General features: G+C 39.4%; 1 protein-coding gene across 6 annotated transcripts in view; it reads left to right on the top strand.

Moving 5' to 3' along the window:
* CCDC141 (coiled-coil domain containing 141) overlaps nucleotides 1–27,636 on the top strand; it is a 241,259-nt gene that overhangs the window by 94,300 nt on the left and 119,323 nt on the right. For all 6 annotated transcript variants that reach the window (XM_043488049.1, XM_043488048.1, XM_043488047.1 and 3 more), the window contains one exon: nucleotides 22,425–22,541. In XM_043488049.1, coding sequence (XP_043343984.1) covers nucleotides 22,425–22,541 — 117 coding nt within the window. The remainder of the gene's footprint in view (nucleotides 1–22,424; nucleotides 22,542–27,636) is intronic.

Here is a 27,636-nt window from a genome sequence, read left to right as displayed (position 1 = left end):
TCATTGGACAGACACCCAAATGCAGACACCGCCAGACACATAGTCATCTTGCATTTTGTCACCTCCTCCTCTAAGTCACTATACATGTCTCAGCCCATCTCCACTTTCATCCCTTTTTCCTTGGCTACCGTTTGCTGTCCTGCTTCTGCTGTGCTTTGCCTGCTAAGCCACAGCCCTTCCCCAGTTTAGTTCTTCCCCCACCACACCTTTACATGCTCATTATCCAGAATTCTTTTTTTTAATGCAGTAGTCTTTAACTGAGAATTCTGGTACAGCAAGGGATTTCCTGGTGGCTCAGACAGTAAAGGGTTTGTCCACAATGCAGGAGACCCTGGTTCAATCCCTGGGTCAGGAAGATCCCCTGGAGAAGGAAATGGTAACCCACTCCAATATTCTTGCCTGGAAAATCCCAAGGGTGGAGAAGCCTGGTGGGCTCCAGTCCACGGGGTCACACAGAGTTGGGCACAACTCAGCGATTGACACTTTCACTTTCACTTTCTGGCACAGCAAAGGAGAATTAATGCTCAGGACAAGAAAAAACATACAGTTGTTTATCAGACAACCGTTTCCAGAGTTCCTTGACCTCCCCATTCCATAACACTCTACCCCTCTCTTTCTCTTTGTCCTTCTCTTTCTGCCCTAATCCTGACCTGAAGCCATGTTCCCAGAGATGCCGTTCACTTAAAAATAAACTTCCTATTTTCTTTCTATTGAATTCATAATGCCTAACCCCTACCTCTAGTGCTTCCAAGAATACATTAAAAGCTCCTCTAACTTTATCATGTAGAGTAGTTTATCCCTTTTAAACTACAACCTCTCTTATCCAGAGACAGTCTATCTGCAAAGAGGCTTTCAAAACACAGAACAGTTTCCCAAGAATGAAAAAGCAGCTACTGTAAGTTTTATTTATTTTTAAGGTAGTAATTTTGCCTTTCTGCTTTGAGACTATGACAATAATCATCCACTTATCCTCTGCAGTAAAAAATAAATAACCACATGAAGATTCAAAATGAACTATCTAATCTAGTCACGTGCTTAAGGGAAATCTAGATACCATGCCAACCCCAAAAAGCATAAAGATGTCTTGATAATAACTAAAGTAAGAGATTACAGAAGGTTTTTGATTTGGTGAGTTCTCTAACTTACATTGCTTCATATTTGGGGGAAAGTGTGTTCTTTTTGAGGGAGTGCTTTTTAAAATAAAATTTATTTATTAGAGAAGTTTTAGATTCATAGCAAAATTGAACAGAAAGTACATGATATCCTCTGTTCCCACACATGCACCACCTCTCCCACTATCAACATCCCCCAACACAGTGGTACATTTGTTTTAATTGATGAACCTACACTGACACATTATTATCACCCCAAGTCCATAGTATTCACTAGGGTTTACTCTGGGTGCAGTACATTCTATGGGTTTGGAAGAATATGTAATGACATATATCAACCATTTAGTACACAAAATATTCTGCTGCCCTAAGAATCATCTGCGTTCCACCTATTCATTCCACTCTGCCTAATCCTTGGCAAAAATGGATCTTTTTACTGTCTCCGTAGTTTTGCCTTTTCCAGAATGTCATATTACTGAAATTGTATAATGTGTAACCATTTCAGATTGTCTCCTTTTGCATATTAATATGCATTTAAGATTTATCCATTTTTTTCATGACGACAACTCATTTCTTTTTAGCACTGAATAATATCCCATTGTCAGTCACCTACTGAAGGACAACTTGGTCGCTTCTAAGTTTTGACCATTATGAATAAAGCTGTAATTAGTATTCCATGTGCAGGTTTTTGTATGGACATAAGTTTTTAATTCATTTGGGTAAATAACAAGGAACACAGTTGCTGGATGATATATGCTAAGAGTATGTTTATAAGAAATAGCCAAACTGCCTTCCAAAGTGGCTGTACCACTTTCAACGAGAGTTGCTGTTGTTCTACGTCCTGTCAGCACTTGATGCTAAAGGGTCTTGGACTTTGGCCACTGTGATAGGAGCATAGCAGTATCTCATTGTTGTTTTAACAAGTCTAAGCTTTAAATTGGAAATAATAACAATTCACAGACTTGTTCTAAGGATTAAAATCAATAACATGTGTAAAGCATGGAGCACAATGCCTACCATTTTAAAAGATGCTTAATAAATACTAGTTTTCTTATCATCGCTGTTCTTGGATATACCTTACAACTTATGAATTTTTTCTCATTTCATTCCTATTCATTCCCCTGGGTTTAGCATTGCTGTTGTTATATGTGTCTAAGTCTCTTAAAACTGTTTAGTTTTTAGAGGCTTCCATAGGTATCAGTTCAGTTGCTCAGTCGTGTCTGACTCTTTGTGACCCCTTGAACCGCAGCATGCCAGGCCTTCCTATCCATCACCAACTCCCGGAGTTCACCCAAACTCATGTCCATTGAGTCTGTGATGCCATCCAACCATCTCATCCTCTGTCGTCCCCTTCTCCTCCTGCCCCCAATCCCTCCAAGTGTCAGGGTCTTTTCCAATGAGTCAGCTTTTCGCATCAGGTGGCCAAACTATTGGAGTTTCAGCTTCAGCATCAGTCCTTCTAATGAACACCCAGGACTGATCTCCTTCAGGATGGATGGGTTGGATCTTCCTTGCAGTCCAAGGGACTCTCAAGAGTCTTCTCCAACACCACAGCTCAAAAGCATCAATTCTTCGGTGCTCAGCTTTCTTTATAGTCCAACTCTCACATCCATACATGACTACTGGAAAAACCATAGCTTTGACTAGACGGACCTTTGTTGGCCAAGTAATGTCTCTCCTTTTTAATATGCTGTCTAGGTTGGTCATAACTTTCCTTCCAAGGAGTAAGCATCTTTTAATTTCATGACTGCAGTCACCATCTGCAGTGATCTGGGAGCCCAGAAAAATAAAGTCAGAAAAAAATAAAACCATAGGTATAGTAAGGCTTCAAGAATTCACAGCTGTGGTTACAAGAACCAGGCTTTCATTTAGACTTGACTCTTAATAGTCTGGAACCAAAATCAATTTAGTAATTATCTTAAGGATAAATTTTATTTTCAGTAAACCTGGTCTATTTCCAAAATATACAGACAACTCATACAGCTCAGTATCAAAAAAAATAAAAACAAAATCAAAACAAGAAAACAACCCAATCGGAAAATGGGCTGAAGATCTAAATAGATATTTCTCCAAAGAAGACATAAATCTGGCCAACAGGCACATGAAAACGTTCTTGCTCAGCATTGCTAATTATTAGAAAAATGCAGATCAAAACAACAGTGAAGTATCACCTCAAACAAATCACAGTGATTGTCACCAAAGAGTCTATAAATAGTAAATACTGGAGAGGATATGGAGAAAAGGGAACCCTCCTACACTGTTGGTGGGAGTGTAAATTGGTTCAACCACCATGGGGAACAATATGGAGGGTCCTTAAAAAACTAAAAGCAGAGTTATCATGTGATCTAGCAATCCCACTTCTGGGAGTGTATCTGGAACAATCTATGATTTGAAAAGATATATGCACCCCAGTGTTCGTGATGTTGTTCTGCCAATAAGTCTTTGTGACCCTATGGACTGCCATATGCCAGGTTTCCCTGTCCTTCACCATCTCCTGGAGCTTGCCCAGATTCATGTCTACTGAGTCCTTGAAGCTATCTAACCATCTCATCCTCTGCTGCCCCCTTCTCCTTTTGCCTTCAGTCTTTCCCAGCATCAGAGTCTTTCCCAAAGAGTCAGTTCTTTGCATCAGGTGACCAAAATATTGGAGCTTCAACTTCAGCATCAGTACTTCCAATGAATATTCAGGGTTGATTTTCCTTTCAAACGAATTGGTTTGATTTCCTTGATGTCCAAGGCACTCTTAAGAATCTTCTCCAGCACCACAATTTAAAGGCATCCATTCTTCAGTGCTCATCCTTCTTTATGGTCCAGCTCTCACATCCGTACAAGACCACTGGAAAAATCATAGATTTGACTATATGGACCTTTGTGGGCAAAATGATGTCTCTGCTTTTCAATATGCTGTCTAGGTTTGTCATAGCTTTACTTCAAAGGAGCAAGCATCTTTTAATTTTGTGGCTGAAGTCACCATTTGCCATGATTTTAGAATCCAAGAAAATAACATCTGTTACTGCTTCCACTGTTTCCCCATCTATTTGCCATGAAACAATAGGACTGGATGCTATGATCTTAGTTTTTTTCATGTAGAGTTTCAATCCAGTTTTTTCACTCTCCTCTTTCACCTCATCAAGAGGCTCTTTAGGTCCTCTTCACTTTCTGCCATTAGAGTGTTATCATCTGCCTATCTGAGGTTGTTGATATTTCCCCTGGCAATCTTGATTCCTACTGGTGATTCATCCTGGCTGCATTTTCACATGATGTACTCTGCGTGTAAGTTAACTAAGCAGGGTGACATTTTACAGACTTGTTGTACTCCTTTCCCAATTTTGAACCAGTCCATTGTTCCATGTTTGGTTCTAACTGTTGCTTCTTGACCTGCATACAGGTTTCTCAGGAGACAGGTAAGGTAGTCTGATATTCCCATCTCTTCAAAAATATTCCACAGTTTGTTGTGATCCACACAGTCAAAGGCTTTAGCGTAGCCAATGAAGCAGAGTAGATGTTTTTCTGAAATTCCCTTGCTTTTCCTATGATCCAAAGAATGTTGGCAATTTGATCTCTGGTTCCTCTGCCTTTTCTAAACCCCACTTGTACATCTGGAAGTTCTCATTCACGTACTGCTGAAGCCTGGCTTGAAGGATTTTGAGCATAACCTTACTAGCATGTGAAATGAGCACAGTTGTGCGGTAGTTTGTACATTCTTTGGCTCTTCCCTTCTTAGGAAATGGAATGAAAACTGACCTTTTCCAGTCCTGTGACCTCTGCTGAATTTTCCAAATTCACTGACATATTGAGTGCAGCACTTTAAATTCATGATCTTTTAGAGTTTGAAATAGCTTAGCTGGAATTCCATTATCTCTACTAGCCTTATTTGTAGTAATGCTTCCTAAGGCCCACTTGACTTCTGACTCCAGGATGTCAGGCTGTAGGTGAATGACCACACCGTTGTGGCTATCTGGGTCATTGACCTTGTTTTGTATAGTTCTTCTGTGTATTCTTGCCACCTCTTTTTAATCTCTTCTGCTTCTGTTAGATCCTTACTGTTTCTGTCCTTTATCCTGCCCATCCTTCCATGAAATGTTCCCTTGATTCTCCAATTTTCTTGAAGATCTCTAGTGTTTCCCATTCTATTTTTTTCCTCTATTTCTTTGCATTCTTTATTTAAGAAGACCTTTTTATCTCTCCTTGCTATTCTCTGGAACTCTACCTTCAGTTTGTATATCTTCCCTTTCTCCCTTGCTTTTTGCTTCTCTTCTTTCCTCAGCTGTGTGTAAAGCCTCCTCAGACAACCACTTTGCCTTAATGCAGTTCTTTTTCTTTGGGATGGTTTTGTTCATAATGTTCATAGCAGCACTATTTACAATAGCCAAGACATGGAAGCAACCTAAATGTCCATCAAAAAATGAATGGATAAAGATGTGGTATGTATAAACAGTAGAATATTACTCAGCCGTAGAAAGAATGAAATCATGTCATTTGCAGCACTGTGGATGGACCTAAAGATTATTATACATGTCTGAGGTAAGTCAGACAGAGAAGGATAAATATCATATGATATCACTATATTTAGAATCTTAAAAAATGATATTAATGAACCTGTCTACAAAACACAAATAGACATACAGATAGCAAACTTATGGTTATCTGAAACTTACACAGCATTGTAAATCAACTATATTTCAATAAGAATTTTTAAAAAAAGGTCATGAGGGACTTTCCTGGCAGTCCAGTGGTTAAAACTCTGTGCTTCTACTACAGGGATTATGGGTTTGATCCATGGTGAGGGAGCTAAGACCCCATGTGTTGTGTGCGTCCAAAAGAAACAAAAAGATCATGAGACCAAAAAATAAATCTTTAAAGTTTATCAATAAATAAATTAATCCTTTCCTTACATATAAAATTTAAGACTCTTTGTCTTAAAACAGCCCATGTTATGTTTTCTTTCATAAATACCAGTAGCAGCAGCTCAAGTATTTAATAATGGTCACTGTTGCTTCTCTGTGCTTTTATGATCACAGATCCTGGGGCCAGCTTGTTCAGTTCAGTTCAGTCACTCAGTCATGTCCGACTCTTTGTGACCCCATGGACTGCAGCATGCCAGGCTTCCCTGCCCATCACCAACTCCCGGAGCTTACTAAAACTCATGTCCATAAAGTTGGTGATGCCATGCAACCCATCTCATCCTTTGCCGTCTCCTTCTCCTCCCACCTTCAATCTTTCCTAGCATCAGGGTCTTTTCCAGTGAGTCAGTTCTTTGCATCAGGTGGCCAAAGTATTGGAGCTTGTTGACTGCATTTGAATCCTGACTCAGCCGTTTACCAGTTGAGTACCTGTATAATTATTTAACCTCCCTGAGTTTTCTCATCAGGGAAACCCATCAAGTGTCTTTTCTCATTTCAACCCATCAAATGAGCCTTCTGTAAAATGTGAGGTAATAGTACCTACACCACAGTGTTATTAGAATCATCAAACAAGTTATTGTATGTCAAGTGCTTAGAACAGTACCTGGTATATGGAAAATGCAATATTAGTATTAGCTTTTTTTATCACCATGTCTGAAAAGAACAGTGCATTACATACTCCCCCAATCCTACTCATCTTTGCTCTTAGAAAGACTCAGTTCAGTTCAGTTCAGTCGCTCAGTCATGTCTGACTCTTTGTGACCCCATGAATCGCAGCACACCAGGCCTCCCTGTCCATCACAAACTCCTGGAGTTTACTCAAACTCATGCGCATCGAGTCGGTGATGCCATCCAGCCATCTCATCCTCTGTTGCCCCCTTCTCCTCCTGCCCCCAATCACTCCCAGCATCAGGCTCTTTTCCAATGAGTCAACTCTTTGCATGAGGTGGCCAAAGTACTGTAGTTTCAGCTTCAGCATCAATCCTTCCAATGAACACCCAGGACTGGACTGGTTGGATCTCCTTGCAGTCCAAGGGACCCTAAAGAGTCTTCTCCAACACCACAGTTCAAAAGCATCAATTTTTTGGCACTCAGCTTTCTTCACAATCCAACTCTCACATCCATACATGACCACTGGAAAAACCATAGCCTTGACTAGACGGACCTTTGTTGGCAAAGTAATGTCTCTGCTTTTTAATATGCTATCTAGGTTGGTCATAACTTTCCTTTCAAGGAGTAAGCGTCTTTTGATTTCATGGCTGCAGTCATCATCTGCAGTGATTTTGGAGCCCCCAAAATAAAGTCTGACACTGTTTCCACTGTCTCCCCATCTATTTCCCATGAAGTGATGGGACCAGATGCCATGATCTTAGTTTTCTGAATGTTAAGCTTTAAGCCAACCTTTTCACTCTCCTCTTTCACTTTCATCAAGAGGCTTTTTAGTTCCTCTTCACTTTCTGCCATAAGGGTGGTATCATCTGCATATCTGAGGTTATTGATATTTCTCCCAGCAATCTTGATTCCAGCTTGTGCTTCTTCCAGCCTAGCGTTTCTCAAGATGTACTCTGCATATAAGTTAAATAAGCAGGGTGACAATATACAGCCTTGACGTACTCCTTTTCCTATTTGGAACCAGTCTGTTGTTCCAAGTCCAGTTCTAACTTTTGCTTCCTGACCTGCATACAGGTTTCTCAAGAGGCAGGTCAGGTGGTCTGGTATTCCCATCTCTTCCAGAATTTTCCACAGTTTATTGGAAAATAAACTTTATTTTATTTGCTTTATTATCAGAAAGATTAGTCTTTTATTAAAGGCTAAATTCATTATTTATTTTGCTTTCACAAGGTATCATCAAATAAGTCACTTTTATATTCTTAGCCATACTTGTTTAATGGAAACCTAATTAGCAATTCAAAACAAAGATAGAATTGTATTTTTTCTGTTTATGATTTAATGTTTATCTATTAATGAGTTAAAACTATAAATTACTACCCATACAAATAATTTCAAATTAGCATTTGACTTCTGCTGTGTTTTAGACTTTTATAAGCCTGAGAATAGTCGCAGGCACGCGTACATTTATTAAAGAAATAGCAAAGCAAGCATGCAAAAACTAATAACCTATGCATGTTATCTTGTTGTCTTACTGCCTAATACTCAAATTAAACATGTCATAGACATAGTCTTGTGTCAAAAATACCATAGATAATCCTCATGTTGTAGTTCATTCACTCTCTGAATGCAGCACAATTTAAATAATCTTACTGATGTGCAAGTAGAGTCTCTTCAGCTTTTCACTATTATAAATAATAAGTAAGATTTACTATGTTGATAATTATGTGAACAAGGAAAGATTTTTAAATCCAGGTAGATAGAAGCATAATTATCTTACCTAAGTTTTCAAGTTTTTCCTGAATGTTCTATGTTAAAGTTTTGTTGAAGATATACTGAGGAAGATTAGCAGCGGTGACACCAAACTGAATGTGATTCTGTTAGTAATTTGAATTCTATGATTGTCATGTTCCTGCTAGTAATTTGAGTTCTGTGATTGTCATGTTCCCAGATGAACTACCCCATAAAGCCTGGAACACTGTGGAACCACAGAGACACATGCTTTATTGTAGGGTAAAGATAATTTTGTCAGTTCTGTACTTTTTTTTTAGGGAACACAGGAGCTGTGAAACCTTCCATTAATAAAATATCTTTGTCAATCATTTTAACCATGTAAGAAGAAGGAACATTAAATGGAGAATTAGAGCAAAGATTACTGATGAATAACAGTGTGGATGTCTGAATAGCTAATGCATCTTCTCTCATAAGAGCCATTTAAAAGATGCATTTAATACTCCTCTGTTTCTAAGTGCTTATAACCTAATGCTTTTGAACCGTAATAGTTCAGCTAATTTCCTTTGGAAAAGAAATTAGGTGACCACAATGATGGCAACTTAAAATTTACATCAGTTTCAGAAAAAAAAGCAGATGAAGACCACATACTTTTCTATCTTAATTGGGATGTGGTAGCCTGAAAAGCATAATCATAGCATGTCCTCTCTTTGTTTTTCAGATGTAAAAATGTGTACTTGTTTTACATTTAAAGATGAGTAGCTGACCTTTTTTTCCAACTCCAGCAGCATCTTATTTTGCAGATAATCTGCTTCATTAATGAGAATCAGAAGCAGCTTGGAGTATTTCGTGCATGATTAATTATCTTGGCAATAAGATTTATGAATGTAATTTTTCTCAATTGCTCCAATCAGGAATAAGTGAGACAAACAAATAAATTAAAACTAAGTTATTCACGGTCTTTTTGTACAAGACAATATCAAGGACATCTAGGAGAATTAAATAAGACATAAGGGCAGATAATCTTTTTACTACCCAGATCACATATAGCTTACAAGATACCCATCTTTGTGGGAAGAAAAGTGGGTAATAGAATTCATATTTGGAAGTTTTTTAAATTTGAGTACCATGTATATCATAATCATATTCTTTGTCAATAGGCAATTAAAATGATATCTGCAATGACCATGTAAGCACAGCATCAGGGCACAAGTCTTGTACCTGCTGGGCAACTTTAAAACCCTGCTTGTGTGTCCACAGATGTGTGTGCCGCTGCCGCTAAGTCGCTTTAGTCGAATCCGACTCTGTGCAACCCCATAGACGGCAGCCCACCAGGCTCCCCCGTCCCTGGGATTCTCCAGGCAAGAACACTGGAGTGGGCTGCCATTTCCTTCTCCAATGCATGCATGCATGCTAAGTCGCCTCAGTCGTGTCCGACTCTGTACAACCCTATGGACAGCAGCCTAGCAGGCTCCTCCGTCCCTGGGATTCTCCAGGCAAGAGTACTGGAGTGGGTTGCCATTTCCTTCTCCAACAGATGTGTGCACATACATGTATATTCTCCTTTAAATGATACTACCTTCTAACCAGGATTTAGAGCTTGAATGGTTGACCAGCTTAAATTAATATGAAGCAACAAAAAAGTGCCTAGCTTAGTGACTACAACACAGTGAGGGTTTTAAAAGATCTTTGAATTTAGCTTAATTTTTATAATTGAAGTATAGTTAATTTACAGTGTTGTGTTAGTCTCAAGTGTACAGCAAGTGATTCAGTTTTATATATATATGTGTGTCTATGTATGTGTGTGTATATCTATATACATTCTTTTTCAAATTATTTTCCATTATGTGTGTATGCTCAGTCATTCAGTTGTGTCCAACTCTTTGTGACTGACCCCCATGGACTGTAGACCTCCAGACTTCCCTGTCCATGGAATTTTCCAGGCAAGAATACTGGAATGGGTTGCCATTTCCTACTCCACAGGATCTTCCCAGTCCAGGGATTAAATCTGCATCTCTTGCATCTCCTGCATTGGCAGTCAGATTCTTCACCACTGTGCCACCTAGGAAGCCCTTTCCATTATAGATTGTTAAAAGATATTAAATGTATTCTCCTGTGCTAAGCAAGTAGGGCCTTGTTTACCTATTTCATATATAGCAGTGTGTATACATTAATCCCGAACTCCTAGTTTATCCACTTCCCCACTGTGAACATAGCTTCTTGTCACTGGGTGACATAAGACCAAAATAAGGGTTGAATTAATTTATTAATGGATACTGGTATCTGATAGTTTGGTCCAGTAACAGATATCCGTGACTTTCCAAACACTCATAGATTAAAATTTATCCCAGAATTTCATTTTTAGCACATACACTATTTCTAGAGTTCACTCTAAGTTATGCAAAATATCTTAGTGTTTGTAGGAAAAACATGTGATTTTTAAAGCAATAGAACCCCTTCCTAATTAGAATGCATGTTCCCACCATTACTTTCAATGACATTGCATGTCAAATGTACTAACAGAGGGACTCTGGTACAGATGGTGTGGATAGCAATCCCAAACTTCACATTTACTTATGATATGACTTTGGGCAAGTTACTCAGTCTCTGTGCCTCAGTTTCCTTTTCTATAAATTGGGAATAATAACAATATCTATTCATAAATTTTTTATAAAAATAAACAAGATTATATATGTAAAAATTCTTAGAGCACAGCTTGACATATGTCAGGTCTCAATAAATGTCTGCATGTTCACCATTTCACTACATCTTTTGATGATTACTTTCTGAGCTTTACTGGATAATCACCAGCACATAAAAATCCTACAAATTAGTCAGATCCCATACCAGTTTTCTAAATCATTCAATAATCTTAGCTTTCTAAAATTATATGGAGGGGGAGTAAATGCCATTTCATGGCTTAGTATCCAGACTATTTTATTCAAAAGCTCAACTTTGTAAAATTAGGTTAAAAATCAATTTTCCTCTCCTTTCTCCACTCTTTAACAATTTCTTTAGCTCATTTATACCTGTTGTAATTGATTACATTTTCATTAAACTTAGTTTTTCTCTTCAATATTCCATTCAGTTGGACTGATGGCTTCACAGCGTTTTAATTAGGCCCCATTACTTAAGGTTGGTAAGAGGGTTGGGTGACATGCACTGACTAAATTACATTCTCACCCGTGATAAGACTGCTGATATAGCTGTTTCCTGTGTATGCTACCTAGAAAAAGCTCTGCATTGCTCCCATTGCATGCATCTTTAGATCGTATAACCAAGTTAGCGGCCGCTCCTTAAGCTGTGTGCCTGTTTCTTTCCACCACCCTGAGCTCATTTTCCCCCTGCCTCTGGTGCTGGAAACTACGGCTTTCCTCTTCTCAACACCACTGCCACCCCATACTGGGCAGGGAGTAGAACTCAGTCTCTCCTCCATCCTCATTTACATGGTTCCCAGAGATAAACAAAGAAGCCGAATTACTATTAATGCTTTTTATAGGGTGACTCATAAGCAAACAAACTAAACGGCACACTTTAAAAGGATAAAACACACTTTAAAATGTAATAGTTGTTTATCTGTTTGTACGATAGTTTCTGACTCTCATTTTTTCCCGACAAGCCAGTGTTTTGGCCAGAACTTCAGTGTGAACTCCATCAGCTGCATGACCTAGGATCTGGGATGATAATATGAAAATGTCAAACTTTGGTCTCACTCCCAAATAGACCTGTGTTTTTCTCCCTTCTCTCTCTCTTTCTCTCTCTTTCTCTTTCTCATGTGCACATATACAGCAAATGGCTCCAGATCATTTAGGGTGGAAACTAAATTGTACTGGGAAAATCACACCCTAGATATCTTAGGCAGAGATGTACATTACTCGGACATTGGGCTGGGTCTCTGTTTCCTTTCTTGAAAAAAAGATTTCCTTCCGCTGCTGGTAGGATTCTTCTTAATGGCTCAGAGTTAATGCTAGAAATCGAATTTAGTCCAGAAACTACCATTGTATTGATTTTATTTGTTGGACTAAGTAGTTTCCACTGTTTAAGTAGGGAGGTTAAGAAACTGCCTAAACACAAAAAAGAGTTGAGGGCAATCTTGGGAAAAGAAGAAGTCCTTAATGTCATTTTTCTTGAAATATCGATATGACAAGGGAAATTATACATTAACATAAGTCAAAATAATCAGAAGACAGATATGTTAGCACAAGTCAGAATAATTAAATACATAAAATTATGGTTCCAGACAGGGAGATAGATTATCTGAGAAGCTGTTGAAGTAACAGAAATTTTGCCTCAAGACAAACAACGTATTTTAGCTTTCCTATTGCCCATCATAGAGAATACTGGGATTTGATAACTTGTTGAGGAGATACTGCAAAGAATATAATCAATCTGATTTCGGTGTTGACCATCTGGTGATGTCCATGTGTAGAGTCTTCTCTTGTGTTGTTGTAAGAGGGTGTTTGCTATGACCAGTGCATTCTGTTGGTAAAACTCTATTGGCCTTTGCCCTGCTTCATTCCGTACTCCAAGGCCAAATTTGCCTGTTACTCCAGGTGTTTATTGACTTCCTACTTTTGCATTCCAGTCCCCTATAATGAAAAGTACATCTTTTTTGGATGTCAGTTCTAAAAGGTCTTGTAGGTGTTTATAGAACCATTCAACTTCAGCTTCTTTAGCGTTACTGTTTGAGACACAGGCTTGGATTACCGTGATATTGAATGGTTTGCCTTGGAAACGAACAGAGATCATTCTGTCATTTTGGAGATTGCATCCAAGTACTGCTTTTCGGACTCTTTTGTTGACCATGATAGCTACTCCATTTCTTCTAAGGGATTCTTGCCCACAGTAGTAGATATAATGGTCATCTGAGTTAAATTCACCCATTCCGGTCCATTTTAGTTCACTGATTCCTAGAATGTCGACATTCATCTTGCCATCTCCTGTTTGACCACTTCCAATTTGCCTTGATTCATGGACCCAACATTCCAGGTTCCTATGCAATATTGCTCTTTACAGCATCAGACCTTGCTTCTATCACCAGTCACATCCACAACTGGGTACTGTTTTTGCTTTGGCGCCATCCCTTCATTCTTTCTGGAGTTATTTCTCCACTGATCTCCAGTAGCATATTGGGCATCTACCGACCTAGGGAGTTCCTCTTTCAGTATCCTATCATTTTGCCTTCTCACACTGTTCATGGGGTTCTCAAGGCAAGAATACTGAAGTGGTTTGCCATTCCCTTCTCCAGGGGACCACACTCTATCAGACCTCTCCACCATGACCCAACCGTCTTGGGTGGCCCCACACGGCGTGGCTTAGTTTCATTGAGTTAGACAAGGCTGTGGTCCTGTGATCAGATTGGCTAGTTTTCTGTGATTATGGTTTCAGTGTGTCTGCCCTCTGATGCCCTCTCGCAACACCTACCGACTTACTTGGGTTTCTCTTACCTTGGACGTGGGGTATCTCTTCACGGCTGCTCCAGCAAAGCACAGACGCTGCTCCTTAACTTGGACAAGGGGGATCTTCTCACGGCCACCCCTCCTGACCTTGAATGTGGAGTAGCTCCTCTCGGCCCTCCTGGGCCCATGAAGCTGCCGCTCCTTGGAGGTTGGATTGCTCCTCTCTGCCGCCACGCAGAAGATCTATACAGTCAGCAAAAACAAGACTGGGAGCTGACTGTGGCTCAGATCATGAACTCCTTATTGCCAAGTTCAGACTTAAACTGAAGAAAGTAGGGGAAACCACTAGACCTTTGAGGTATGACCTAAATCAAATCCCTTACGATTATACAGTGTGAGAAATAGATTTAAGGGACTAGATCTGATAGACAGAGTGCCTGATGAACTACGGACAGAGGTTCATGACATTGTACAGGAGGCAGGGATCAAGACCATCCCCAGGGAAAAGAAATGCAAAAAGGCAAAATGATTGTCTGAGGAGGCCTTACAAATAGCTGTGAAAAGAGAAGTGAAAAGCAAAGGAGAAAAGGAAAGATATTCCCATTTGAATGCAGAGTTCCAAAGAATAGCCAGGAGAGATAAGAAAGCCTTCCTCAGCCATCACTGCAAAGAAATAGAGGAAAATAACAGAATGGGAAAGACTAGAGATCACTTCAAGAAAATTAGAGATACCAAGCGAACATTTCATGCAAAGATAGGTTCGATAAAGGACAGAAACGGTATGGACCTAACAGAAGCAGATTATTAAGAGGTGGCAAGAATACACAGAACTACTGTACAAAAAAGGCCTTCACGGCCCAGATAATCACGATGGTGTGATCCTAACCTAGAGTCAGACATCCTGGAATGTGAAGTCAAGTGTGCCTTAGAAAGCATCACTACGAACAAAGCTAGTGGAGGTGATGGAATTCCAGTTGAGCTATTTCAAATCCTGAAAGATTACACTGTGAAAGTGCTGTACTCAACATGCCAGCAAATTTGGGAAACTCAGCAGTGGCCACAGGACTGGAAAAGGTCAGTTTTCATTCCAATCCCTAAGAAAGGCAATGCCAAAGAATGCTCAAACTACTGCACAATTGCACTCATCTCACATGCTAGCAAAGTAATGCTCAAAATTCTCCAAGCCAGGCTTCAGCAATATGTGAACCATGAACTTCCAGATGTTCAAGCTGGTTTTAGAAAAGGCAGAGGAACCAGAGATCAAATTGCCAACATCTGCTGGATCATCGAAAAAGCAAGAGAGTTCCAGAAAAACATCTACTTCTGCTTTATTGACTATGCCAAAGCCTATGACTGTGTGGATCACAAGAAACTGTAGAAAATTCTGAAAGAGATGGAAATACCAGACCACCTGACCTGCCTCTTGAGAAGCCTGTATGCAGGTCAGGAAGCAAAAGTTAGAACTGGACATGGAACAACAGACTGGTTCCAAATAGGGAAAGGAGTACATCAAGGCTGTATATTGTCACCCTGCTTATTTAACTTATATGCAGAGTACATCTTGAGAAATGCTAGGCTAGAAGAAGCACAAGCTGGAATCAAGATTTCTGGGAGAAATATCAATAACCTCAGATATGCAGATGACACTACCCTTATGTCAGAAAGTGAGGAGGAACTAAAAAGCCTCTTGATGAAAATGAAAGAGGAGAGTGAAAAAGTTGGCTTAAAAGTCAACATTCAGAAAACTAAGGTCATGGTATCTCGTCCCATCACTTCATGGCAAATAGATGGGGCAACAGTGGAAACAGTGTCAGACTTTATTTTGGGGGGCTCCAAAATCACTGCAGATGGTGATTGCAGCCATGAAATTAAAAGATGCTTGCTCCTTGGAAGGAAAGTTATGACCAACCTAGACAGCATATTAAAAAGCAGAGACATTACTTTGCCAACAAAGGTCCGTCTAGTCAAGGCTATGGTTTTTCCAGTGGTCATGTATGGATGTGAGAGTTGGATTGTGAAGAAAGCTGAGTGCCAAAAAATTGATACTTTTGAACTGTGGTGTTGGAGAAGACTCTTGAGGGTCCCTTAACTGCAAGGAGATCCAACCAGTCCATCCGGAAGGAGATCAGTCCTGGATGTTCATTGGAAGGATTGATGCTGAAGCTGAAACTACAGTACTTTGGCCACCTCATGCGAAGAGTTTACTCACTGGAAAAGACCCTGATGCTGGGAGGGATTGGGGGCAGGAGGAGAAGGGGGCGACAGAGGATGAGATGGCTGGATGGCATCACCGACTCGATGCGCATGAGTTTGAATAAACTCCGGGAGTTGGTGATGGACAGGGAGACCTGGCGTGCTGCAATTCATGGGGTTGCAAAGAGTCAGACACGACTGAGCAACTGAACTGAACTGAACTGAACTGAGGAGATACTAATGCTTTCCAGTTGACTTCAGTAATTCATGGAGGGCTTCCAAGTTCCACATAAGAAGATTGTGAGCTTTGTCCTCCTAGAATCTCTGAAATGAAGTCCCAATGATAAGCGAATAATTAGATCAGTCCCAGAATACATCTCAAGCCACTTTGTGGGCAGGAAATTCATTCTTTCCCTGCTTCTGAGCCTCAAGTACAAACATCAGAGACAAAAATTTCATGCCGTTTCCTTCTTCAGGGCGTCTTCCTGACCCAGCGATGGAATCCAGGTCTCTCGCATTGCAGGTAGATTCTTTACCATTTGAGCCACAAGGGAAGCCCCCACTAATATGTATTATCTCCTAGTGGAGCTAATGGATATTTGAAGTCTGGTTATTGCCTAGCTAAATACAGAGCACATTTGATGAGATTGCCTAATACAAAATAATAGCAACTGGTTTCCCTACTATAAAAAAGGAAAAGAACAAAACCTATGGGAGCTAAAATGGTTGTTATAATACTAACATGTCTTCAGAATCAAACCAGACATTAGAACTGTCACCTGTGGCCATCAACCATAATTGAAACCACTTTTTTTTTTGATAATTGAAAGACTATCAGAACATCTTGAGTTGAAGAAGATACATAACTGATGCCTTTTCCCTCCTTTATCAGTTTTTTTGTTTCTAATAGTAACTTGTTATTTGACAAAAACTGTTCTGCAAGTGGAAAAGAAAATGAAAGGACTTTGGAGAGATTTTCATCTTCCCTTAAGCATTTCTGTTAAGATGTTTGAGTTGCTTATTGCTAGCTTGGCTCCTCCAGCATAGTTTTAAACAAAGATCAAAAAAATAAGATCTGACTTCGGATTGTAGAACCAACTGCAGAAAAAGAGACCAGGAAAGTTTATGGTCACGTGATGCCTAGCTTTGAGTGTGGCCAAAGTTCACTTTCTTGCCACCTGAGTTGTTTGTCCTTGACAGAGCATTTTTCTATTGCTTTTGTTCCCAGTGTTTCAGTCCTGACTTTGGAGCGTGCTGTTGGGAACTGGAATTCTCAATTATCCTCATCGGCCTCTACCTCTGAGGCAGTGTTTCTGGCAGGCCTGGCCCTCATGTCCGTTCTCCTCTCTTACACAGCATTTCCACTGAGCCCCCGTGATTATTCACAGGACTTACTTCCACATTAGAATTAAACTCTGTGACTGCAGTGTTGCATTTTGGTTTTCTCTTAAGAACACTCATAAACATAGCCTAATAAGAACCATTCCTCTTCCCTGGAGTTCTTCGGTTCTCCAGACAGACGTGGTGAAGGGAAGAACACTGTGACCACAGCCTCTCTGCCTCACCCTGTGGGAATCTCCTCTTGTTGCCTGTGTGACCTTGAATGAATTTCTTACCCTGACTGGGTCTCAGTTTCCATATCTATTGAGAAAGCAGCTGTCTCCTTTGTAGGAGGTGTAAAGATTGTGGAGATAATCTGAGACCTGCCTGGAGTAGTACCTGACTCTGATCTGGGAAGGCCCTGTTCACTCTCTTTCCTCAGTCTTATCTCCCAGCAGGGGTCAAGGTGAGACTGGGTTATTCAGTATTGCCAAAACTAGCCTTTCCTTGCCCAAAGCTGATAAGTTCAGTAGTGTTCTCTTCCAAACTCCCCACTCTTTCTGGTACATTCCTGCCTCAGTTCTCCTTAACGCATCTTCAGTTCCCCAGACTGAAATGCTTACATCTCATCTAATCAAATAAAAAAAAGTTGGGAAGAACCCGTCTGTTATGCTACCTCTGGTTTCCTCAAAGCTGTTGTCTGAGCCCCCTTTCCTTAGCCAATAAACTTCTTCAAGAGAGTCATTAGTTTTACTGTCTCACCCCTACTCAGTGACCCATTCATGTTTACCAACCAGTATCTCATCCCACTGTTCTCTTGATTCTGCTATTTTAAATTGTCCTTAATACTTCGTCCTTAGATCTACATTTAACAGATTAAGGATATTCTGAATATCCTTAAATTATAGAACTATCCAATAAGAAATACAATATAAGCCATAAATGTGATTTTTAATTCTCTTAGCCACATTGAAAAGTGGAAAAAAGTAAAAAGTCACGTAAAAATGGGCTTCTCAGGTGACACAATGATAAGGCATCCACCCGCAATGCAGGAAACACAGGAGACATAGGTTTGATCCCTGGGTCAGCAAGACCTCCTGGAGGAGGGCATGGCACCCCACACCAGTATTCTTGCCTGGAGAATCCCATGGAGAGAGGAGCCTGCCGGGCTACATTCCTTGGGGTCACAAAGAGTTGGACACGACTGAAGTGACTGAGCATGCACACACACATATAAAAAAGTGAAAAGCAAGAACACATTTTGTTTAATCCAATGTATCTAAAATAGTATTTCAGCATTGAATCAATATTAACATTCTGAACAATATATTTTCATTATTTTTTATACTAAGTGTATGAAATCATTTGTGCATTTTATACTTAGAGCATATCCCAATTTGAGTTTGTCACATTCCAAGCACTCAAAAGCCATGTGTGGTTAGTAGCTACTTGTTTAGGGCAATGCAGGTCTGCACCATTTGACTGAGTTTTCCTGGCATCTCTATTTAACTTCCAAGGCACCCCTTGGTTTTTACTGAACATCCCTGATTGCTCTTTCTGTGCATCTTTGTTGATGTCCCTTCCTTTTCACTCTGTCTTCCTTCACCCTCTGGTAGGTGTTTCTTTCCAATCTCCACTTCCCCTCTGCAAAAAAATCTGCCCCATTTCTTCTCCACCTTAATTCTACATCCTCTGAGCACCAAGTACTTAGAATCTCATGTCAGACAGGTGAGATGACCACAAACACATCACTTAGATCAATCTAAAAGGTAAGAACCAGGAAGAGAAAGAAACAATATTCTCATTTTCCCCCTTAGTCCATCATCACCCAGAACCAATTTCCAGTGTGCACACTCTGAATTTTTGTTCTTTCTTTCTTTCCACATGTTTCCAGCTCTTAACTCGTGTTTTTTATCCTTTTGCAGGGACCATGTTCTAAAGAATGTCCTGACGCATCATTTATTGTCCTTATCACCCAGGCTTTGGGATAACTGCTGATATAATCTAATGCTTATAAAAATTGTTCTTGGAGTATCTATGCAGCTGTCTGCAGTAGCTACTCACAGGATACGACTGATTTACATTATGGTTGACATGCTCTTGGTTATTTAGGATGTCTTGCTTTTACATCAGAAAGACTCAGTCTATTCTGTGTGCATCCCACAGCACATAAAGTAAATCTGATCTAAGATGCTAGTCATGTGTGTGACTGCCTCATGATGAGATTTAACACCCCCATGATGAACCATTTTCTTCTGAGAGTTATGCCACTTTGTTTTCAAGTTTCTTCCCAGGGTGCATTTAGGTAGTAAAAAATGTATAGCTTTAGAGACTCAGTATGCTTTATTAGGCAGGTGTATGACCAGGATATATAAAATACCACTGTAGATCTTGAACTACATTCTCTTATAGGAAATATGTATGGCCATGCCCAAAAGAGTAGTAGCCTTTGGAGGTTAAAATAGTATTTACCAAATCTAGGGGATGATGTCAGAAGATACCTTAAAAAATCAAAATAACTAACTCCTTCCTGGCATTCATCACTGCTGACATGTGTTAAATGACAAATCTTTGACTCACAAAATCGAACAGGATTATCTGAGGGATCAGACTTCTCACCTGTTTTTAGAGATTAGTGAGCACCTGTTTGTCCCCATGTTTTCTTCACTCAGATTCTATATTAACTTTCCCTATTAAAGCATTCTTGAGATTTCTGAGTTCCTACTACTTTAGATAAAAATAGATGAAGCTCACTCCTGGCACTTAATAAAATAAAGGATTTCTGAAAGTTAGCTATATTCATGAGCCATTTTTCTTTGATGAAACCCTTAAATCATCCCTTTTTTGTTTTTGTGCAGGCCTATAGCATCTTTTGTGAGATTTTTAATGCAATTTAATAAATTAATGTACAAATTTTGTAGCTCTTGATAAAATATTCTCCATGGGTTCTAATATGCATGTAATACATATCATTTAGGTCTAACTTCTGGGATGCCGGAAAGACAAACCACCTTCAGATAGTTGTAAATACATAAACACGGTACTTTAGATATGGGCACTGGCTAATGGGTGTATTATGCACGGAATACCAAATATTCTGAAGAGAATGAGGCAGACTTCACATGAAAACTGCTTCAGGGTCACTATTAGTCTTTTCTCTGTGTTGACACTAGCCTAAAATGCTGGGGTTAACAAAAATCTCCAATTAGCAGAAAGCTGGAGAAACCGTCTTGCTGCCCACTTGACTTCTTATTCCATGCTGGAAAATGCTAAGTCTTGGTATAGACAACCAACACTTATACCAAGCATCTCTATACTTGGTATAGGTCTATACCAAGTATAGATCTGGCCGTGTGATGTTATCAGCCCTGTAACAGTAATGGAGGGTATTATTCTAGGTAATCCCTAATTTGACTTCTGTGTAGTGTGTGTGTGTGTGTGTGGCGGGGCGAGGGGGGGGGTGGTATATGTTTATTGTGTGGACCTGCAGGACTTTAGGACTAACCTAGCCTTCTCCCTGGCCACATTTCTCCATGTTATAAAAATACAGAGAAATCCTGAGGCTGCTGCAGCCAACACAAACTAGGCTGAAGAAAGACACAGTATATATTCTGGACAATGCCCACCACTTTGAGTGGGCTGCTGGGATTCATTTTTCAAATGTGAAGTAGTTTCCCCTGATGACCAAAGACTTTCTTTTACCTGAGGATAGCAACAGGGCACAGTGGAAAGAGCATGGACGTTGGAATAATATAGGTTTGGGGACAAATCCTAGCTCTGCCATTTACTATTGGCCCCGGACAAGTTGCTTAACCTCTGTTCATCTCTGCAAGGTCAATATAGTATCATACTTTTTACGGAGTTGTTAAGAGAAAAAAAGATGATACCCAGAAAACAACTAGCAAACTGTCTAGCATGTAGTGGGTTCTTAGGAATCAGTAGCTATGATGTGATCATAAGAATAATGCTGTATAAGATTTGAGAGTAAAAATCCAACTCTCCTTTAATTGGGATAAAGAATCTGTATCCTGGGGCCACATGGTATCGGTCTCAGTTCAGTTCAGTCGCTCAGTCGTATCCAACTCTTTGTGACCCCATGGACTGCAGCACACCAGGCTTCCCTGTCCTTCACCAACTCCCAGAGTTTGCTCAAACTCATGTCTGTTGAGTCGGTAATGCCATCCAAACATCTCATCCTGTGTTGTCCCCTTCTCCTGCCTTCAATCTTTCCCATCATCAGAGTCTTTTACAATGAATCAGTTCTTCACATCAGGTGGCCAAAGTATTGAAGCTTCAGCCTCAGCATCAGTCCTTCCAATGAATATTCAGGACTTATTTCCTCTAGGATTGACTGGTTTATGTTGCCTATCCCTTCTCCAGCAGATCTTCCCAACCCAGGAATCAAACTGGGGTCTCCTGCATTGCAGGTGGATTCTTTACCAACTGAGTTATCAGGGAATTTTTTTTATCAGTCTCATGTCAACTTATATGATCTTTCTTAAAAAACGCAGCTTCTTTTATGTCTTTTATTATTTGTTGTTTTAACATTGTGTAAGGTGCATATTGCAAATCAAGTCTAAATGATTGTAAGTTATGTCCTTAGCCATTTATAAGGTCTATGGAATTTTAGTAGCTTCTCCATTCATTTTTTTTGGATATAGATATTCAGGAGTTGTAGCAAACTAAGTATTTGTACATTGTCTTCTAATAGTAGAAATATAGTTCTACACATGCTATTTAATATCTTCACATAACTATGTAACTATACTCAGATTGATCATCTTATACAGAAAAGAAGATTTATATTCTAAAAGAATGCATGGTTTATAGATTGTGTGGGATCTATTTTGGTTCTTGTTTGTTAGGAGATTTTGAATTTGAATTATTTTCTTCATGCTATGTGATCCAGTGAAATGATATGTTGTTTTTATAATTTGGGGGTATTATTTTGTTTTTTCTCTTAAGCATGTAGAGACTGAAATGAAGAAAAATAAAATGAAAAGATTGAAATGAAGAAAAAACCTGATCATATTAATGAAACACATGAGTTTATATAAAAAGAAATTGAAGTAGTTTACATTTTGAAAATGTGGAGAATTTTGATTCATTCATTCTAATATCTGAAATTTGACCTCTCTTTGTTGCTTCTTACCTAGGTCACTTGTTGGTTTCAGAAAACTATAAGAGATTTAGAGGAACAAGGTCTAGGTACATCTCTTTCAGACAATGAGGAACTTATTCGTAAGCATGAAGAACTGATAATAAAAGCAAAGGTAAGAGACTCATTAAAAAAAATAACTGAAAACTGCATGGACTTCTCTTGAATACACTTCTATAGGTAATACAGTGGTGTAGTAAAAACTCGTTTGTATAGTTTGCTTGCTGTTTGCATTCGTATTTTACTTAACTTGTTTCATGTTCTTAGTTTTGCAAAAAGTAATTGCTACCACTCAGGCAACCACTTGGAGGTGCTTAGATGTGTAAAATGGAACCATCAAGTGTAGAGAGCAGGAGGAGCAGAACAACCTCTAGCAGTGTTCTTCTTGCCATTGTGTCTTGTTGTTTGGAAGTTGACTTATTTGTACATGTGAGAATCTATAAAGATTTTCCAAGTTTTCTGGTGCTCCATTTTGATTTTTTAAAAACCTGTCCTAGGTAAACACAACCTGCTGCTTCCCCTCCCACCCATCCTCCCAACCCATCCTCCAAACCCATCCTCCCAAACATATAAAAATGTATTTGCTTTGACGTCCTTATGTTCAACCATTGCCTAGTAGTGTTGGCCCATTGTTTTCCAGAGCTTTATGACTTAGCTGTACCTACAACTATCAACTACCCAAGATATTAATAACAGAAAGTTCTTAAATCTTGATACTGATTTAAAGTATTCACTGCTCTCACGCTACTACAAATGGACTTTCAGAATATAAGCTCCTCCTTGTTTCAGACAAGTTGACTACTTCTTTTCAGGGTCCTGAGTCACCCAGGAGCTAGTTATAGATCTGTTACAGAAGCTGAGTATTACTCCATATACTCAGTAAGTAGTTTCTGAGCCAAACTGGTTTTGGAAACTGAGGCAGAGAAACCTCTTTTTCTTAAGCATCCTTGCAAATAAAGTTATTTTCTAAAAAAAATAATGTTTTCTGGGAATTCCTGTTTTATTACTTCCTACGAAGCATTCCACATGTTGTAAGATTTTCCTTCAACTATGGGCTGGCCTTTGGAACCCCTGATCTCAATGGCATCTTTAAAGATTTTCAGACATTGAATATCTATTTAGAGATGAGAGCTCATACATAACTTGTTGATAAAAATTGATGACAGTTGTCATCAGTATGTGACATTAGATAATCCAATGGCAAGATAACTGGTTGTTCAAGACAGCAGAGGTCACTGTGTCACGTGGGTTGAAAAAAACCCTGTCAGTGTAAACGCAGAAGAGGGAGTGACACTCTGTCCCAGGGTGATCCAGGATGGCCTTTCAGAAGGAAGGGATCTGAGCAGATGAATGGAGTAATGGTGGTTTAGGTGAGGGTGATCATTCCTAAATAAGGTAGAATAAGGGAAACCAGTGATAGACAAGTTTGTCTGTGATGAGAGTTAAAGGTCTGGGCAATGTTCAGTCCAGAGACAGTAGACCCAGGACAACTGTTTCAGAGGCCATCCTTACCCACAGCCATTCCCTAGAGAAGACGTGCTAATAGGGCATGGTCGTTACAGAGAAGTAAACTTCACTGGATGAAAAATGGACGAGTATTCTGAGGCCACAGAAGGTGCTCCTAGATAACCTTAAAACTCCTTTTAAGTTTTAGTTTCATAAAAGAGACAGGATTTAGATTACAGTAACTATTATGCTTATTAAATTTAAAGTAACATGAAAAACACCTTTTCAGAGATGGTTGAAATGATGGACTAGACTGAAAAAACGGCAACATTTCTTAAACATGGAGATAGTATCTTAGTCATCTTGGTATTCCTAGCACCTAGGACAGTGTCTGGCGTTTAAAAAGGGTGTTTGATTCATGTCTGCTTTTTAAACCCTCTTTCCAGAAGAAAGAAACCTCCTTTTAGTGACTTTCTGTGATTCTCTAGTGACTTTTTTTTTTTTTAATTTTTATTTTTTTATTATTTTTTATTTTTTTATCTAGTGACTTTAAATAGTGACTTAGCCTCCTTTTGCCTACCTAGCCATCCTTATCTTTCTGTATTTATTTTTAAGTGTTTGGTCCTCAGCATCAGTTCAGTTCAGTTCAGTCGCTCAGTCATGTCCAACTCTTTGGAACCCCATGAATCGCAGCACGCCAGGCCTCCCTGTCCATCACCAACAGCATAAAGTTACACAAACTCTAGTTCATCCTAGATCTCAGGGTTGGCTTCTTGATTTATTATTTTCCCTTAATCTTTATCTTCCTCATATCCCCATTCTCATAGGCATCTACTCTAACAGTCTATGTCTTTAGACATATTCCCATTCTTAAAATGTATACAGAGTTACATATTTTCAATCTGCATGAATTCTATTAAGGCATAGATTTCTTGTGTTTCTTTCCACAACACTGGTTGCATCTAACTTACATAATCCTTTGTGATCTTCACTATGATAATTTCTAGATGCAGCATAACTTTGGAAAGTCCTGAAACATAGATACTGATGTCTTAATTCTACCCTTCATAATGTTGGTTGCCTTCCATTTCTTCATTCCTTACAATACTTGACCTTCTAGTCCACTGACTCTTCTACTGAGCTCCTTGCTGGTCAACTTTTCTGCTGACTTCTCCACTTCAGCTATTAGGTTTTTCATACCCAATCCCTCACACTGATTCTGCGTCATCATTTTTTTCCTGCTTCATCTATCGCATGTCCTTCTTTATATCCTAATGTGTGCTTTCTTCATATATTAAATTTTTGGTCTGTCCAGTGCATTGACTCTCAGTTCTCACACTTACGTATTTCAGTATGTATTTTGTGCATCAGGTGTTACCTTCCCCTATGAGTTAACATTCCCTTGGGATATCAGCAACTTCACTTGGTAAGGCATGGGAGGGGTGAAAGCCAGCTTGGCCTTTTCTGGGTGAATTGGCTTCAAGGTACAAGGAGATGCCTCTGAGAGCTTGTTGTTAGTTTTAGGGCTCTACCATTTGTGGTTTGCTCCTTGATCCTAGACACACACAAAGGAGGGGACTCCTAGGAGGACCTCCCAGTGGTTGGACCCTGAACCCTGCTTTGTTCCAAAGACCCATTTCCCATATTCTTCCCAGCTCACCTGAGGGAGGGTTGAAGAGGGCATGCTAAGAAAGAGTCGGGTTGCTTCTCTTTTATACGTGAGCTGTCCGCCTGGTCAGAGTCCGGTCCTTTCCTGTTTATCTCCTCTGGCTGGTACTGGGCTGGGACTCTGATTTTCTTTCCTGAAAAGGTACATTGACAAACAATGACCAGGCAGGTGGGGACAGAAGGCGTCACACCCAGAAAGCTGTCCCCTGGCCTATCTCCTGTCTAAGGCATCTGACCTTACTCTACTCCAGAAAGCCACGTGGCCCTGACACTGAGAACTAACCCCTCAAGGAAGGTTCTTCTCTATAAATTTTACCTTTGCTTTGTCAGCCTTTGCAGAAAGGAAAAGCTACATAATTTGTAGGATCCAGTTTAAAATGGAAATATGGAAGCTTTTCTCAAAAAGTTACTGAAATTTCAATAGACCAGCAGCAGCGTATTAAACCAAGCATGGGGCCTTCTAAACAAATGCCGTGTGGCACAGGTCACTTACCCACAATGCTGGTCCTGTTTACAACGCCCAGGTTTTTGAAAGGACCTAGAGACCTTTGCTGGTCAAACATTTTCCTTAGCCATCTTTACTAACTCTTCCCACCTGTGCTAGCGTGTTTTCTAAAAATAAAGATTGCATTTACATAGGAAAAAACACGTTTGAATTCCTGCTGTCACTCACTATGCAGTCTTGGGTACACTTGACCTCTCTCAAGCTCACCTTCCCCACCTGTAAGGAGGAACCATGAATAATTCAATCAGAAAGTATTTGTGAAAATGCCTCCAAAAATGTTTCCTCTCCCATCCATGGTGTAAACATCCAAATATTTATATCTGTGGTTTTTTAACAATGACATTCCTCATTCTTAGAGGAAGAATCCAATTTTTTATGTCCTTACACAGGAAGCAGAATATTACACTTGGATTTTATTTTATTTTATTTTATTTTATTGGAGTATGGGTATAAGGATAAGAAGGGGGAATATTTCTTTCAAAGGAGATTTAACATAGACATAAGGCCTGAAGCTGAGGACTCATTAATGAACCACATATAGATAATCTGGTAACACAGAGGAAAGTAGGTGTTTCTGTTCCGACAGCTAAGACGAACAGCAGTGAGTTGTTCTGTATTGCTTTTAGTCTACTCAGTATGTTCCTTTTAAATAAACATTGAAAATTCCTCTCTCATTGCTTCCTGGAATGCATTCAAATACAAAATATGACAACTTTCAAATATTTTAATAAACTTTATTTATACTGTACTGAAAGAAATGAACTCAAAAAAAATTTAATACAACTTTTAACTGTGAGTAATTTTAACTATGAGTATTAAATTATACTTCCTTTAAACATGAAAAATATTTTCCTTTTACATATGGAACAGGTAAAGAAATAGCAGGCATGGATGATTATAAACCACCCTTTGGTTAAGAACCTTAAATACTCTTAGATTTTATCCTGTGTCAGTTTGGTGCACCAAGGCTTGAATTCAAAGTCTGGAGCTCAGAGTTGTTTATAGGGGCTATTAAAATAATATATTAACAAACACTTCGTTATTGTTTCCTTTGAGAAGACATAATCATTCCTTCTTCTGTACATCAGAAATAATGTTTATCTAAGAACTGCCTTCAGCAACCAACATTTAATTCTGTTGGGAGGAAACCTTTTCCAATTTGGGTCCAGTGTTTAGGGCCCTGCAAATTGGCTGAAAATATACAGATTAACAGGGGTAAAGACAAGGTTTATTTTAACATGGTGTACATGGGAGGTTCCAGTAATGGAAAACTCTTGAAATAGCCCAAAGTAAAGTTTTACGAAGATCAATTTTTCAAAAGAAAAGTTTTTAGGGCTTCAGTGGGAGAATATGGAAGATTTTATTTGGCTTCTTGATGGTAGATGAGCAGTCTGTCTTCTTCCTGGCTAGGGGTGTCCTGAGGGAGGGTTTGTGGCAGCTGAACTCATAGTTACTTAGCGCCGTGTCAGTCTCCTTTCAGTCAGAAAACTGCCTGGGAAGGGGTCATGGGAAGCTGTGTAGGAGTTTCATTTAAGTTTAGGTAATACTTCTTTCTGCTGCTGCTAAATGTTTAGCTATCTTCAATTTAAAG

This window comes from Cervus canadensis, chromosome 15 (genome assembly GCF_019320065.1).
Source record: "Cervus canadensis isolate Bull #8, Minnesota chromosome 15, ASM1932006v1, whole genome shotgun sequence".
In the NCBI taxonomy this organism is placed as follows: domain Eukaryota; kingdom Metazoa; phylum Chordata; class Mammalia; order Artiodactyla; family Cervidae; genus Cervus; species Cervus canadensis.
The sequence above is the reverse complement of the archived record's forward strand: the minus strand, read 5'-3'. Positions and strand labels throughout refer to the sequence as shown.